At 47.0% G+C, this 14,699-nt stretch overlaps 3 protein-coding genes across 4 annotated transcripts in view; 2 read left to right on the top strand and 1 right to left on the bottom strand.

Moving 5' to 3' along the window:
- LOC126535749 (uncharacterized) overlaps positions 1-14,178 on the top strand; it is a 338,961-nt gene extending 324,783 nt beyond the window's left edge. For both annotated transcript variants that reach the window (XM_055073350.2, XM_055073351.2), the window contains 2 exons: positions 12,924-13,004; positions 13,353-14,178. In XM_055073350.2, the coding sequence (XP_054929325.1) occupies positions 12,924-13,004; positions 13,353-13,513 (242 nt within the window). In that variant the 3' untranslated portion in view covers positions 13,514-14,178. The remainder of the gene's footprint in view (positions 1-12,923; positions 13,005-13,352) is intronic.
- Positions 5,488-7,802, top strand: LOC126535752 (uncharacterized). The gene is made up of 2 exons (XM_050182540.2): positions 5,488-6,694; positions 6,832-7,802. The coding sequence occupies exons 1-2, from the start codon at positions 6,024-6,026 to the stop codon at positions 7,406-7,408; spliced, it is 1,248 nt and encodes a 415-aa protein (XP_050038497.1). The 5' UTR covers positions 5,488-6,023; the 3' UTR covers positions 7,409-7,802.
- Positions 7,743-10,077, bottom strand: LOC126535753 (uncharacterized). Its single transcript, XM_050182541.3, has 3 exons — positions 9,223-10,077; positions 8,580-8,715; positions 7,743-8,147 (listed from the first exon to the last, which is right to left on the bottom strand). The coding sequence occupies exons 1-3, from the start codon at positions 9,351-9,353 to the stop codon at positions 7,743-7,745; spliced, it is 672 nt and encodes a 223-aa protein (XP_050038498.2). The 5' UTR covers positions 9,354-10,077.
- Positions 14,179-14,699: the final 521 nt, after the last annotated feature.

Consider the following 14,699-nt stretch of genomic DNA (forward strand, 5'->3'; position numbering starts at 1 on the left):
TTGACCACTGCAGCCATATTTGGATGGCGGTGAAATGCAAAAAAAATGCTTGTGTACTTAGATTTATGTGCACGTTCAAGAATCAGGTGTTGAAAATGAAAACGGAGACCCACACTGCGGCGTGCACCATTGTCAGAATGTGGGCTCGGCGCGTGAGATCCCATAATTTAATTGACGTTTACCAATTGCGACAGGATGCGTTGCACCGTGTCAGGCAGTTACAGTGCTAACCTTCTCACAGTCTATAAACGAAGGCGCGCAACAATGGTGCACGCAAGATAAGGTTTAACATCCACTCAGCCCTCTGGTAACGCATTAAACGCTGAAGAACTTAAACATTTGCCTTAAACATCACAGGCAATTATCGTCAATCGAAGCAAACAGCACAGAAAGCTTTGCTTACAGCAACTCCCACAGTGCGGGGACCCACATAATTTTTGCTCAAAACTTTAATTCGTCTGTTGAAGCAACAGGGCAAACAAATGACTATTGTTGCCTCGAATAATTCTCAGTCACGTGTCACTCTGAGTGAGGTCACAGAATGGCAAATTACGTATATAGAAGCACTTGTGCGACAGACGTTGACTCTCCAGCTGGAACCGTGAGGAGAGCGCACGGCCTGTTCGTTTCAGCTGTGTGGGCTATGCGTGTGTTTTCTGAAGGCTGTTAAACGAAGCACACCTCCAAGATTATAGAGTGCCGCAAGCTAGCATATCTGGCTGCGCACGCCTCCCCCCTCCCGGGTTCCATTAATAGTAGCATCATAATTCATAATATGATTTGTTTCACAATTGAAATTAAGCCCCTAGAACACTTTTAATAGAACAAAGTGTGCAAGGGCTTCAGTTTACACTAACAGTAAATAATATGGTTTCCATGTTATGAAACGTGTACCAGCTAACATTAGCCATGCCATGGTGTTGGGTCGTAAGAGGTCTGACGACCGCACACCTTAGGTGTGCGGTCGTGCGCGTGTTTTTCAACTCTTCTTTTTTATTTCGTTGAACAACTTGGCCAAAGTTAGCTGGAATAGCCGGTCTAGGCAGCAGCATAAATTTGAAATCCCTTCTTTTTTGGTTGAGATTAAGGCTAGAAAGTGCCGTTAAGTGGCAGCAGACAGAATCCGCAACCTTAAACTTAATGCGCGCCCACGCCCCTCCCCCCTGCTGAGCTCAATGGTACCTCGCAGTACGCTGGAGATCGGATTCATTGAAGCTGGAAATTCAATATGGAAGATGTTGCTTGCATCTTATACACTATTGTGAACGTAGTCGCGGGCTTCCGTTCATCATGGAGTCTGCACATAGGAGCTAAGGTGTCTAGGGGTAGTAATTGCTGAAGGGGGGGATATTCACAATGTGTATTCATTTGGGAACCACTTGCTACGTCCGCCATCTTGGTTACAGTACAGTAGTCCGGCTGGCGGAATTTCGTGATGCTCGGTGAGTGTCGCCACGCCGGTATATTCAAGTATAACACTCATCGTCCGTTGGTTAATGAACAGGGAGCCTCACTGTGCTGCCACTAATCAACAAATCCAAGCCAGTGAGCTCTGCGCCCTAGGATATCCATCAGGATGGCATTCACAAGAGCGCACTTTAAAAGCGAAACCTACGTCGAGTAGGTTTTTTGCTGTAGCGTGTGCTTCGAACCTCAGCTACGGTGCCTAAAATGTTTCCTTCGATCTCGAGTCTCCCGGCTTCATGTTACGAATATTTCAAGCAGGCTAGATGACTACCTGTCACCGCCTCGCTTCAAAGCGGAGGCCAATAAATCATCATGATCGTCATCCCTTACAGCAGGTTTTGCCTGAACTCTCTGGCCCCGCCTGCTTTCCCCGAGTGCCCCCTCCCCTACTTATTTTTCCCATGCCGATGTGGTTATTCAGGGGCTCTCAATGATCGTTGCGTTGAATGAATCTTTCTCGCGAAGACTACCGAAGTACGGAGTCGGTGGCTTTAATTGTTAAACATAAACTGTAATGTAAAATTCAACCCAAGGAGGGATCGAGTCGAATTCGTTGTGGCCCCACTCATAAGCCTGATATGCCGTTCGCGGAACCCAGTTTGGAAACGTCTGCATTGCAGCTGCCTACGTCACCGATGACAAAACCACGATAACATTTATCCGCGAAGATGATGCAAAATGAGACAAGCAATCAATAGGTTTAAGAGTAGCTTTGTTTCTTGTATCAATGCATGCACCCAAAGGAGGTATTCCAAGTGTCCGTCAAGTCACCCCTCTGCGAAACCCATTATTGAACGCCCCTTGATGGGCATACACGCTAACATAGCCCAAGCTATTTCAAAAGACAGACTACGAAATAAGAGGATGGGTCGGACGTTGTTCTGCAATCGTTTTCCGCAAACGGGGGTATTTTATTGATTATGTTTCGTGCGTGAATTATCCAGAATTAATTAGCCAATATAGCGATCAGTTATCTAACAAAAGTTGCTTCGGATTCCAAATTGTTCCTTGCACTCAAAAGCTTCGTACTCAGTAGTCTGCAGCTCGCTACACTCTTCTCAGTTACTTTTTTTCACATCTTTCAATGTTACGGCGCGGAACAGTTATTTTAATGACAGCGTCCCTGGCACGCGCTGCGGTTAGCACACGCGTAGTCTCGCCTATCCGAGTCATGTGTGCTTCAGAGAACAGTGGCCTCGTTCTAATGTCCGAGTTGTTTTTCTTTTCCAAAATTGTTGGTATTGTTTTTTCTGCAGGCGGTTGCGCGACCCAATTCACAGGCACGCCGTTTGAGGGACGTTCCTGCCGCTTGCTGTCGTTCTTTCTTGTTTCCGGACTCTTCTTCTCTCGGGCCGCGAACGCAACCGGTTAGCAGCTCAACTTGCCTCGAAAATTTGAAAAGGTAGAAAAGAAAGGGCCGGGGTAAGCAATTACGGCTTGGTCGAGAGCGGGGCCGGTCGTCTGAGTTCATTTGGGGTGATCGTGGCCACCGTAGATCAGCGATGGCCTCGCGGCCTTCTCGCCCTTCGGCGCGCTGTGCCGGAAGCCAGCCGCGTTTGGACCAGCGCGGTTCGTCCGCTCACTGAACGCCGTAAATCCGCGCAGCTTAACCCGACAAAAGTTGGAAGGCGATTCAACCTCCAGTTGTATGTATGTATGTATGTATGTATGTATGTATGTGTGTGTGTGTGTGTGTGTGTGTGTGTGTGTGTGTGTGTGTGTGTGTGTGTGTGTGTGTGTGTGTGTGTGTGTGTGTGTGTGTGTGTGTGTGTGTGTGTGTGTGTGTGTGTGTGTGTGTGTGTGTGTCGATGAAAAACAATATTTTCCAGACCGAGTTGGGTGCGAGAACGGCCTGCGTGAACCGTATAAACTATTGCGGAGCCTCGCTTCCTCAGGCGGCGGCCAGACCTTGAGCCTTGGCGGCGGCGTCGGCCAGCCGGACAACCCAGATTTGATCCTCCGGGATCGACTGAGCATCGTGGCCTCCCACTGCTCGGGCGTGCTGATTCTGAATGTAGGATTGGTGCTGTGTTTGATGGTGTGTGGTGCTGGGAGGCATGGCCAGATAATGTGGTCGAGACCTGTGCGTGGCGCGTGGCATGTTTTGCTGCTCGGTGTGAAGGCACCGGGATAGATGTCATAATTACAGCCGACAGTCATAGTGAGATGGGCTCCGACGGTTTCTTTTTTTCTCGCTCTAAGGCTCTGCACGTAACTCTTGCTCACCAGTAGAACTGCCTACCCGGTTGGAGAGACAGCTATTTCTTTATAGAGTTTCTCTTTCACCTGGAAAAAAGTGGTGTTAGAGGGAAGAAATGCATGAAGAACTGAAAGACAGCGAGAGTGAAAGGAGCGCGAGGAGAAAGGCGGAGGAGGAGAGTGCAACGGAACCATGAGGCGGAAAATGGAGGAGGAGGGTATGGCGAAAGCGTGAGAAGAAAAGCGTAGTGCCGCGCAAGACACGCTCTGCGCCGATGACTGCTGCGAGATGGCACCCGAGTAGCACACCGTCATCTCTTCATCACTGGCGCCTTTAATGAGGCATACGGCGAGGGCGTCCACCGACACCATATATGGAAACAAAGCGCTGCATGAGCGTAGGTATATATGCTGCGGCTACTGTGAATCGCGCCCACTGGCCACCCACGCGCTGCCTCTTGCCATCTCTCGACTAGCGAGGCAGTCGCGCCACACTTCACTCCGTTTGCAATGTGCGGCACGAGACAGATTGTTTGCGTCACCCACGCTACTCACAGCGTTCTATTCCTAATATAAACCGCGTACCTATATAATCCTAATACAAAATATTGACAAGCGAAATGAAAACAAGTATAGAGCTGTGCTCAAATTTCGCACTAAGTAGTATCGGGATCGTGGGTGAATTTTGTTTCCACGAAAAGTACGCGTCGTCCTTTATACAAAAATTCGATTTACGCTAAAACACCGTTGAACATGATTTTTACAGCATTGCTCTTCATAGGATAACTTGAAAATCTTGTCGTTATTACTGCGAGCAAAATGACTTTTATTCTTCGTATACTCAATTCGTATTCGTCTGCAGCTTCACAACCCACGTGAGTGCCGAGGTTTGATCCCGCGACCTCATGCTAAACAGCGCTATCCCATAGCCGCTAAGCGACTGCGGGGGTTATTATATGTTCTGTGTAGCGTGCTTCTCGCTCTAAATCTACACGACTGCAAACACTACAAACAGCGCGGTGCGCATCAACTTGCGGTCGATAGGTGAGTATGTGTAGAGAACCACTAACGCGCAAAGGCAGGTCGCATTGGGACACATAGACACGCACTGCAGTCATCATCGGCCTGTTTTTATGGCCACTGGAGGCCCTTCCTAGCGATGTCCAAATATCTCTATTTCGCGCTAGCTGGCTCCAAATTGTGCCTGCCAATTTCCTAATGTCATTACAACACCTAGTTCTCGGCCATCCTCGATTCCGATTTCCTTTTTTAGGCATCCGTTCTGTAACTCTAATAGACGACCGGTTGGTTACTTGTCCTACGCACTGAATGGTTTGTCCAGCTCCATTTTTCTCTACTAATGTCAACTAGAAGATCGGCTATCCCCATTTGCTCTCTAATCCACGCCGCTGGCTTCCCGTCTCTAACGTTGTGCCTAGGATTCTTCCTTGCATTGCTTGTTTCAGCGGTCCTTAACTTTTTCTCAAGCTTCTTTGCCAACTTCCAAATTTCTGCCCCATACAGTGTCGTAGTACGGCGCAATGCGGTAACGGTCACCAAAATCTCTCGTAGGCCGCCTACTTCAAGCAACAATATTGCGCTGCGCGAGAGCCTACTAGTCTAGACGACGGCCACTGAGTACCAAAGTACAAAACTGATTTTTTATGTGGACACTTTGAAAGCGTCGTATTTCGGAATTTTCGAATCCGTAAAGCATCGCGAACATTGTTACCGTTGTTCACACTTTCATTCATTCATTCATTCATTCATTCATTCATTCATTTTTAATTTGTTAGAATACCCTTAAAGTACAGAGGGTGTTACAAAGGAGCTGGATTACATGATCATTGTAATATTAAAGAACAGGGAAGTCAAGCGCATCTAATAAGAAAATGTGTTCTTGATGGCAGTCTTATACCTGTGTCACACGGGCACATTTGGAAGGCCTTCCAGTCGACGGCCTTCGAAACGCCACAACTCTATCGACTCAAAGGAGTTGTCGCGCTGCTACACGGCACTTTTGAAAGGCCGTTGAGTGGTTCAGGCGTTTCTCGCAAAATTCTGTGGCGCTGCGGCCCTTTATTTTCGTTTTCGTGTCGCAAAAAGTTAAACAACATTAAAAGCGCTTAAAAGCACTATAATTTCCCTTATGTTTGTTTATACATTAAAATAAATGTTTATACATTGCTATACATATATGTTTAGTTTTTAAGTTGCCAAGTAGCGAAACTGCGGCAACGTTCGCTCCGCTCGATGCGGCTGCCGTTCTGGTGTGTGTGCACGTTTCTCTTCAAAGTGCGCCCATAGAGAAAGAAATTGTGCGCCTTGCGCTTCGACCGCATTCTTGCTCTACCGCTATGGGTGACAGAGAGACAGATGCTCAAGATGACAAGACTGCTATGATAACCTATATGGGTGCTATCATGCAGCTTGATGCCGAGATTGAGGCGGCAAAAGCGGAAGCCAACGCCATCGAGGAAGAGCTGCTGGTCGTCAACAATTTGATGATGACGATAGACTCGGTGACCGAACGAAGCGTCAACAGAGATAGATGGTCGTTCTCTCGCCGGACGAGGTGGTTTGAGGAGACTGTGCCATTGCTTGGTGAGAAGTTTTTCAAACGTGCATTCCGCGTAACGCCGGCGACTTTTCGCTACATCGTGGACGCCGTGAGACCGCTGCTCGAGCGTCAGAACACGAACATGCGTGAAGCCATCACGCTCGATAAACGTGTAGCGATTGGCTTGTACCGGTTGTGTTCTTCAGCTGAAGACCGTAGTGTCGCCGAATTGTTTGCTGTGGGACGCTCAACCGTCAACGTGGCCTACAGAGAGTTGTGCGAGGCTGTTATCCACACTATGGAGGCGGAGTGGATCAAGATGCCCACAGCTTCAAGCATGGCCGAGCACATTCGCGAGTTCACGGCCACGTTGGAATTCCCGCAAGCCATGGGAGCACTAGACGGGTGCCATTTCCCCGTTTCACCGCCCAGGGAGAGCGCCACCGACTATAGGAACTATAAAGGATGGTAAGTCGTACCTCTGATATGGTGTGCACTTTCATTACATCACCTACAGCTTCCAAGCTACGTCATATAAAAATATTAGAGTACGGAGAATGGGTAAATACTACCAATCCGAATTAATTAGGTCTTTTTTTATGCAGGTACAGCATCATCCTCCTCGCACTGGTAGACCACAAGTATAGGTTCCGGTACATCAATGTGGGTTCTCCTGGCCGCTGCCACGATGCATATGTCTACCACCGGTCAAGACTAGCAGACGCAGTCAAGCGCCCCCTGTTCCGCCGACCACTAGCAACAATCAGTGGTACAGCTGTGCCACCCTTAATACTATGCGACCAAGCATTTCCACTCACTGTAAACCTCATCAAGCCATTCAGCCACAGGGCACAGTTAAGTGAAGAACAAAGGTTATTTAATTACAACCTTTCCAAAGCCCGACGGATTGTGGAAAATGCCTTTGGTAGGCTCAAGGCAAGATTTCGATTTATCTTGAAAAGGATGGAGTGCAACATCGACAATGCCCGCCTTGTCATTCGTGCCTGCTGTGCCCTGAACAATGTGTGCGAGCATTTTGGTGACACTGTGCTCCAACACTGGTTGGTCGAGGCTCAAAACAATGATGGCGGCCTCCATCAGCCTGACCACAGCACAGATGCTGAGGAAGGCACAGGCGGTGATGTGAGAGCAGCTCTTGTCAGGCACTTCCAGCAGAGCTGAGAATTTTATGCTGAAGCTTTGTGGACGTTCATGCTTCGGTAGGTTAGTGAGTCCACTGTCATCATCAAATACTTGTGCGCCTAGCAGAAGTTAATTTCTACTAAGCGCACAAGTATTCTGCACTCAAAAGAGCGATTTAGCACACATTGAAGAAAGTATTCTGTACAAAACCCACAAGATGGGTGAAGTAAGGAATGGAAAATGAGGCATCCATACAATTGCAGCAAATTCCTACAATGAAAACCCGTACACTCTTGACCAAACAGGTTTCCTTTGTAACAATCTGTTGCGATTGGGTGGATGCTGCATTTTCCATTTCCTAATTACAGCAACGTTATTTTGAGCTTTTTTCTAAATATCTTGACATTGCATTAAAAAACTTTTCTTGCATTTGCATATGTCTTTCTCTTTGGTCGTACTCTCTCTGACGGCTCGCCACCAGCTGCTCCCTCAGCAGTATGTGTTCAGCCAGTATTTGCTGCTTGAAGTCGTCACCCGCCTTCCTCTTTTTTGGACCCCGGCTTGTAGTAGCCACACTAGCAGGGGTGGCACTGCTGATAGCAGGGCTGGAGGAGGCTGGGCTGGAGGAGGCCGGGCTGGAGGAGGCCGGGCTGCACGTGGACGGGGAGTTCGGTCCTGGGCTGCCCAGAGGTCTGATGGGCGCACTCTCCTCCCATTGCAGCCTGTTCTCATTGTCAACGACAGCATTGTCGCTGCCGTTTATCATCTCCATGATGACCTGCACAATGATTTAATGTTACTTGCATCTTTGATAACTTCAGAATGTTTTGAAAGATGACATTCCATCATGGGTCTCAACACTCTGATGCAATAATACACACACCAATGCATACTCTACTGCAAGTGTTGTAGTTGAACAGAGAACGCCAACAAAATGGGAACGCACCTCGTCTCTCTTTTACGTTACTGCAATGACTGGGTGCCAGCAAACAGCTGTTATTTTTATGCGCTTATACTATCCTGAGGACTGTACACGCATGGAAAAGTAGTACCTGCAACCAGCAGTATGAGCCACAATTTACGACAATGCTGCACTTTCATCCTACAAAGTAGCATGAACGATTTGTGCACATTCAGTTACGTCATCGAGCAAGTGAATGGCTTCACAGATTATTCTGCACTTACTGGAGGCTTTTAAAAAATGCTATACCTCTTCAACAGTAACTTGGCTCTCTTGAGCCCTTGATGGGTCGTTGGCCGGGAGTGTCCCCAAAAAACTGTGTATACGCCAGAAATGCGTCCAAGGTATGGCGCCAGCACCAGTCTTTTGATTTTTCAGCCAAAACCTGAAATGTTATAAAAGAGAAGGTTTGGTTAACTATAAACATGGATGTGCGGGCACAGACACAAAAATGTACTGATCAAATTCGCTTAACCGAGGTATCGATAAGTGGAACAGGAACACCAGAGAGTCTTATTACGTTTTATTCGAACGTAACCAAATTGTTTTTGAAATCCTCGTCACGTGACTATAATTTTCGCACAGTATGCTGCGGTGTAATTTTCCGCATCGGACCTCTGAAGTCACATTAGTCAATTACGTTGAGTTTAGACACTAACCAACTGCATCATGCACAAGCAGTATTCTTGAAAAGTTATGCTCGTTCGAGGCCGAGTTTACGGCTCATTAAAAGTGTCATGGGGTGGCGGAACAAAAATTCCACGACAAATGAAATTCTGCAAAGATCCACCTGTTCATTTTTTTTCTCAATAAACACCTTTCTCTCTCAAGGCCAAGCCCCTGCAAACGGTTAATCGTAAGGTCATCGGACAAATTTATGAAAGCCACTTACCGATAAGTCTGCGCAAGATTTTCAATCTTGTGATGAACTTGCAGCCGAGTTCTTTCAAAGCCCACCTGTCGCAGGGCCACGGCGATATCGTCGTAAACGCCGCTATTTCTCTTCTGCCGGCGTAGGTCCATCAGGCGGTCCTCCCACAAATCTATGAGGAGCGCCGTTTCGCGCTCTCCCCACAGCTGCCGCGCTTGTCATGGCGCTACTTTTTTTTTTCTTCTGCGGCTGGGCGCGCTCCATTTCAATCTCACACACACACACAAAAAAAAATTCACTCGCCCGAGAAAACACTTCTGTGAGTTGAGGAAAAAAAAAGTTATACGCTACTTATTACGTCAATGATTAAAAAAAATTCAAGATAAACTAAGCACGCGGAACTGGAAAAGCAAGCAAGAAAGTACGCAGACAAAAACAAACAACGCAGAGAGCAATATGGCGGCGATATGATGGTAGCTGGAGTAGAGGGAGAGTGCACTAGACAACATGGAGGAAGGAACACAAGCACGTCGCTGTTGTCGAGAGTATGTGCAGTTCGCACGTATCAAGTGGCAAAAAATACTTTATTAAATAATTAATAACACTCATATATAGTATATTTAGAGCATTTTGGTTTGATTTGTTCTTTTTAACCGTGAGTACGGGCACACTGTGAACGAGAGGGCACGTTAGCGCTATTTCCGTTTCCGTTGCTCAAAGGCCATCGAGATTTCGATAGAGTTGTAAGGTGCTCCGTTGACTCGATAGACTATTGACTCGACGGCCTTCGAAACCGCCCGTGTAGCAGCTCGAACTTGACCTTTGAGTCAAATGACTATCGGTTGGAAGGCCTTCCAAACGCCCGTGTGACAGGGGTATTAGTGACTTTCTATATTCTGTGGCAGCAACGGTAGGAGTAAGGTGATTCCAGTACTTGAAGAATAGGGCAACGAAAAGGAAGGGTCACTTTGTTGGAGGCGGTCCATGCACGATGACAAATACGATGGTTCAAAAATGAATTCACGCCGAAGGGTTTGGTTGTGAAAAAAATACTTTGAAAAAGATAAAGGCGAGAAAATTTTCTTCGTATGGCCAGGTCTGGAAGGCCACGGAAAAATTTCATTAAAGGGACATTCTAAGCTCTGCTCAATTAACATGTTTTGGGGAGAATCCAATATTGCTACAGAGTGTTCTAGCTTTGGGCGAATTATTTTTTCTTATAGCAATAGTTCAGTACATGCAGGGGTTTGGTTAAAGGTTCTAAGATCTCTCAAGGCGCGATTAGCATTGTTGGTAATACAGGTTATGTGTTGATACCGCGATGGATTACTGGTTATCTGAACTCCAAGATACATATATGTTGAGACACATTGCGATTTTGTTCCGTTGATAGAATAATCCAAGAAATACTCGAAGGGGTGGAGAGGCAAGGAACACGGGTGCGTTTGCATTTCGTTGCGCTAAGTGTCGTTAGTCATTTGTTACACCAGTCAGATAGGTTATTAAGCTCAGATTGAAGAAAAGCAAAATTATTTATACTGGTTGTTTCGCTAAAGATGACGCAGTAGCCAGGAAACAATTTTGTGGGGGAGGTAAGAGCGTTTGGAGGGTCAATAATATGAACCAGAAGCAGTAAAGGGCCGAGGACAAAGCCCTGGTCGAACAACAGATTTAACAGCTCAGGGGGAACACGTGTTAGCCGTCACATATTGAGTGCGATCAGACGGGAACCACTCGCTCCCCTTCAGGATGTTCGGGCCAATGCGCTCATTTTAAATAAATCTTGTGGCACGCTTTGGCGAGATCAAGTAAAACGCATTCTGCCTCGGAAATTACGTTACGGGCGAAGTTGTGCTTCACAAGCGCAGTTCCGGTGAAAATCCTGCTGAAAGTCGCTGAGAAAAGAGAGATTCTTGAAATTTTGTGAGATTGGTAAATGTTACATGGTCGAGTTATTTCCGGGGAATACTTGTTCTAGATATGGGCCTACAGTTTAGGCGTAAATGTGGGTTACCAGATTTAAATATGTTATTGGACTGCATGCTTGACTAATTCATAGGCAATGCTTGTTATAGATCTTATCCTCTAATTTAGGATAGAATGTGGCTTACCGACTTTAAATACGGGGACAACATTTCCCACCTTCCAGCCAAAGATATATTGGAACACTGGACTGACTATGTGAATACATTTGATAAGAATCTTGGACAGCGCACCGCAGTAGTTTTGAGAAATGTCGCGTTGTCTTCGTCAATGCTGCAGTCAGAGGACAACTTAGGGTTGCAGAATAAATTTGAAATGCCTGCGCAGCCATCGCAACAGGATCCATCGGACAGCTGTTCTGTAGCTGCGGTATTGAAACTGCACATGAACAAGAAAAAGACATCACGATAGTTTCATTTAATGCAGAACAGGCTTCGCTGTTCACAACGTGATCATCAGAATCAGTAAGCGATATGGCACTTTGTTTTGCAGGCTTGATGATATTCCAAAACTTAGACAGGTTAGTAGTCAGCAGTGAAGGCAGCGTATAGTTAAGACAATTGTGCTGGACCCTCGTCACAGCAGCGCGATACGCGGAAAGAACGTTGTCATACGCGCACAAGCGAAGTTTATCACTCTAATGTTTAGCTTGTCGAAAAAGACGGTTATTTTTTTTTCAAAACATTTTGCTGTGAACCAGCCCGATCATCGCTTGTTTGATATGACTTTAAGAAGGATGTGTCTGTCAATCAACCAGGTTGCCTTGTTTTTAAAGAAAGTCGCAGTTTCACCCTAAAAGAGAAGCATTTATTGTGATAGCAGGGTATTAGACAACACAAAGCAAAGCTCGTAGTTTCATTGGTCGTATAAATTGCAGTAGTCATTCGCTTACTTGTCAAGCATGGTGTCAAGCGAGCACGGGCAAACATGAGCAGATCTCAGTCGATGACCGCGAACACTCGCTATGGCAACACTGTTGCAATGAAGCACGGCAGTTGCTGGGAGAGAGTCGCTATTCGGGCTGCATCCCGCTGTAGCGCAAAATAGGCGCGGGAAAACACAGTGCACGCGGAGCCATCAGCCCTCGGCTGGCCTAGCCTTTGTACCCACAGCAGGACAGCTTATTTGTACTTTGATTGTAATCTTATTTACACCCACAGCAGGTGATCTGCTGTGGGTGCAAATTTGGCTCGGTTAAGCACGGGATCATTTTGTCGCGTCTACTGTAATTTGTTTACCATGCTGTAAAAGTGTTACAGGGCCCCTTTAAAGCAGAACGGAAAGTGTAAGTGTTTCGTGCCCACTGTTTTCCGCGTTTCTTTAGCAAAGCCTCCAGGTCCATAGTACTAATATGTTCAAAGTGATTTTAACATGCGTGTGAATAAAATTTGAAATAAGACGAGAACCTTCTGCGGTTGCAAGTAAGTACGCCGTTTGTTACTGCGCAAGGAAGGGTCAGGTGCTTTGTTATAATTTCGTAGATGAATCACATCTTATGCACGTGGTTGTTAGGTGTTCAATATACATTGTTCAATATCCACGTTCAACATCAGATTGTTCAATGTCCGCGTCCCGCGGTAGGAGACTGTCGAGTATCTACACACGACGGCTGTTCGTTTTGTCTCACGCGCTCTGCACGTACTTGATGGGGGAAATGCGCATTTCCTGGAATCGTTGCCTACAAAGCAGCAGAGAATAATCGGTTCGGCTGACCCCTCGACATCGTTTTACTTGTGCAGCGTACACTCCAACTTCGGCGATGGGTTGCCCGCCGGGATCCGAATTCTTCGAGGAACTCGACGGAGAAGCCAACGTATGCGGTAGGCATGACCTTTTTTCCACTCTCCCATCTTAATCTGCTACAGAGATGTTAGCTTAGATGCGGTGGCTCAAGGAAAGGCCGGGCGAATTTACCAAACAGCTGAGTGATCGAAACTTGAGCACATAACCTGTTGACGCGCTCAAGATTATTCTTTGCCGTTGAGAAAGTGGGCATGTGATGCGCAGACAAAACACGGATGTAGAGGCAACGGAGCCGGCACTATATACTTACTGACTTGGAAGACTGATGGCCGTGCGCAATCGCATTGTTCTTTCGCGACAGAGTTGAGAAACGCTGAAACATCGCAGGAGTGCCTGACCAGTGATCGCCTCTTTGCATGGGACAGTGGAGTGCCCTGCGGGGATGTACTGGTCGCAAGACGTGGGCCAGTGTTTCCTCTGCGAGCCGGGATTCTACCAGGACAGGCCGGGCCAGTCCTCGTGCGCACCGTGCCCGGCAGCAGCGACGCCACTCTCCGGCGCTGTGGGACAGCAGTGCTCCTCGTGACGGAGCTCGGCGGCGGCCGCACTCGAGCATGCGTAATGAAAGCGTTCGCCGTGCAGCCGTGCTTCACCGATAAATAAACTAATGAAGAAAGGCGAGTGAAACGCGTCGCAATCCTTTATTTTGCAACTCATTGATTCCACGCTATGCAGCCAATCACTTCGCCTAAGTTACACCAGGATTTCAGGCTCCCCGTCGCGCGAGCTGCGTAGAGCCCAGGCTAAATAGTTCGCTGCTGGCACTCAGGACTGAAGAGCCCACCAATTTCAGCTACGCAGTTTCAGTGTTTCGGAAAAAGACCGACTGCGTGCATCTTTTCTTGCGCTAAAAAGCTATAAGCTCGGAATTCCGGCTATCTCGCTAACGTCTCGCTCTAAGGCTTCCATTGGCAACGAAAGTGAACTTAAAAAAAACATTACCATCATTACTTTGGTGCAATCAAACACCCCACGAATGGGATGAACGCGCTCTTCTGCTACTATACAACTGCAATATATTGCCCGAAAAAGACATTTCATTGTTGCCCGACTCTTGTATTTCCCAAATGTATCTAGCGGGTTTCATCAGAAAAACATCACAAAGTATGGGATGCTTTTTGTTGTGATAAAAAATATGAACCTGCAAAGTGCGGTTTAATGAATAAAATTTCTTACGCTTCTGCTTTACGATTGCCATGAGGCTGTGCCTTCAGAAGAGTAAAATACTAGTGCGTGGTCTCCGAAATCAGGCCATGTGTGCAATTTCGAAGACTCCTACTTGTGTCACGTGGGCATTTCGAAAGCATTCGAACCGATATACCTTCTACTCAGCGCGGAAGAGATTTAACATCCGTCGAGTCAACATTCTGTCGAGTGTAGAGTCGTGTTCAAATCTGTGGTAAGATCACTGGTCTTCAAGCAGCGGACACGAGCTTCCTTTGAACGTGTTGACACTAGCGCGCCGTAAGCAACACGTTTGATGAGAACGAACAGCAACAAACTATTTGCGTCTTGTAAAAATAATTTTCTTTCTTGCACCAACACCGGCACAAACAGGAGGGAGGTACTGACGAATTACTTTTGAAAGTGATCGCGGATAGGTATCTTCCTATAGGGCCGACGCAGGAAGAGGATTATCCGCAAATCGAGTGCGCGACGGTAGAGGAACTGGACGCGCCCTTCACAGAATCGGAGATCAGGGCGGTGCTCTA

The sequence above is a fragment of the Dermacentor andersoni genome, chromosome 4 (assembly GCF_023375885.2).
Source record: "Dermacentor andersoni chromosome 4, qqDerAnde1_hic_scaffold, whole genome shotgun sequence".
NCBI classification, from domain to species: domain Eukaryota; kingdom Metazoa; phylum Arthropoda; class Arachnida; order Ixodida; family Ixodidae; genus Dermacentor; species Dermacentor andersoni.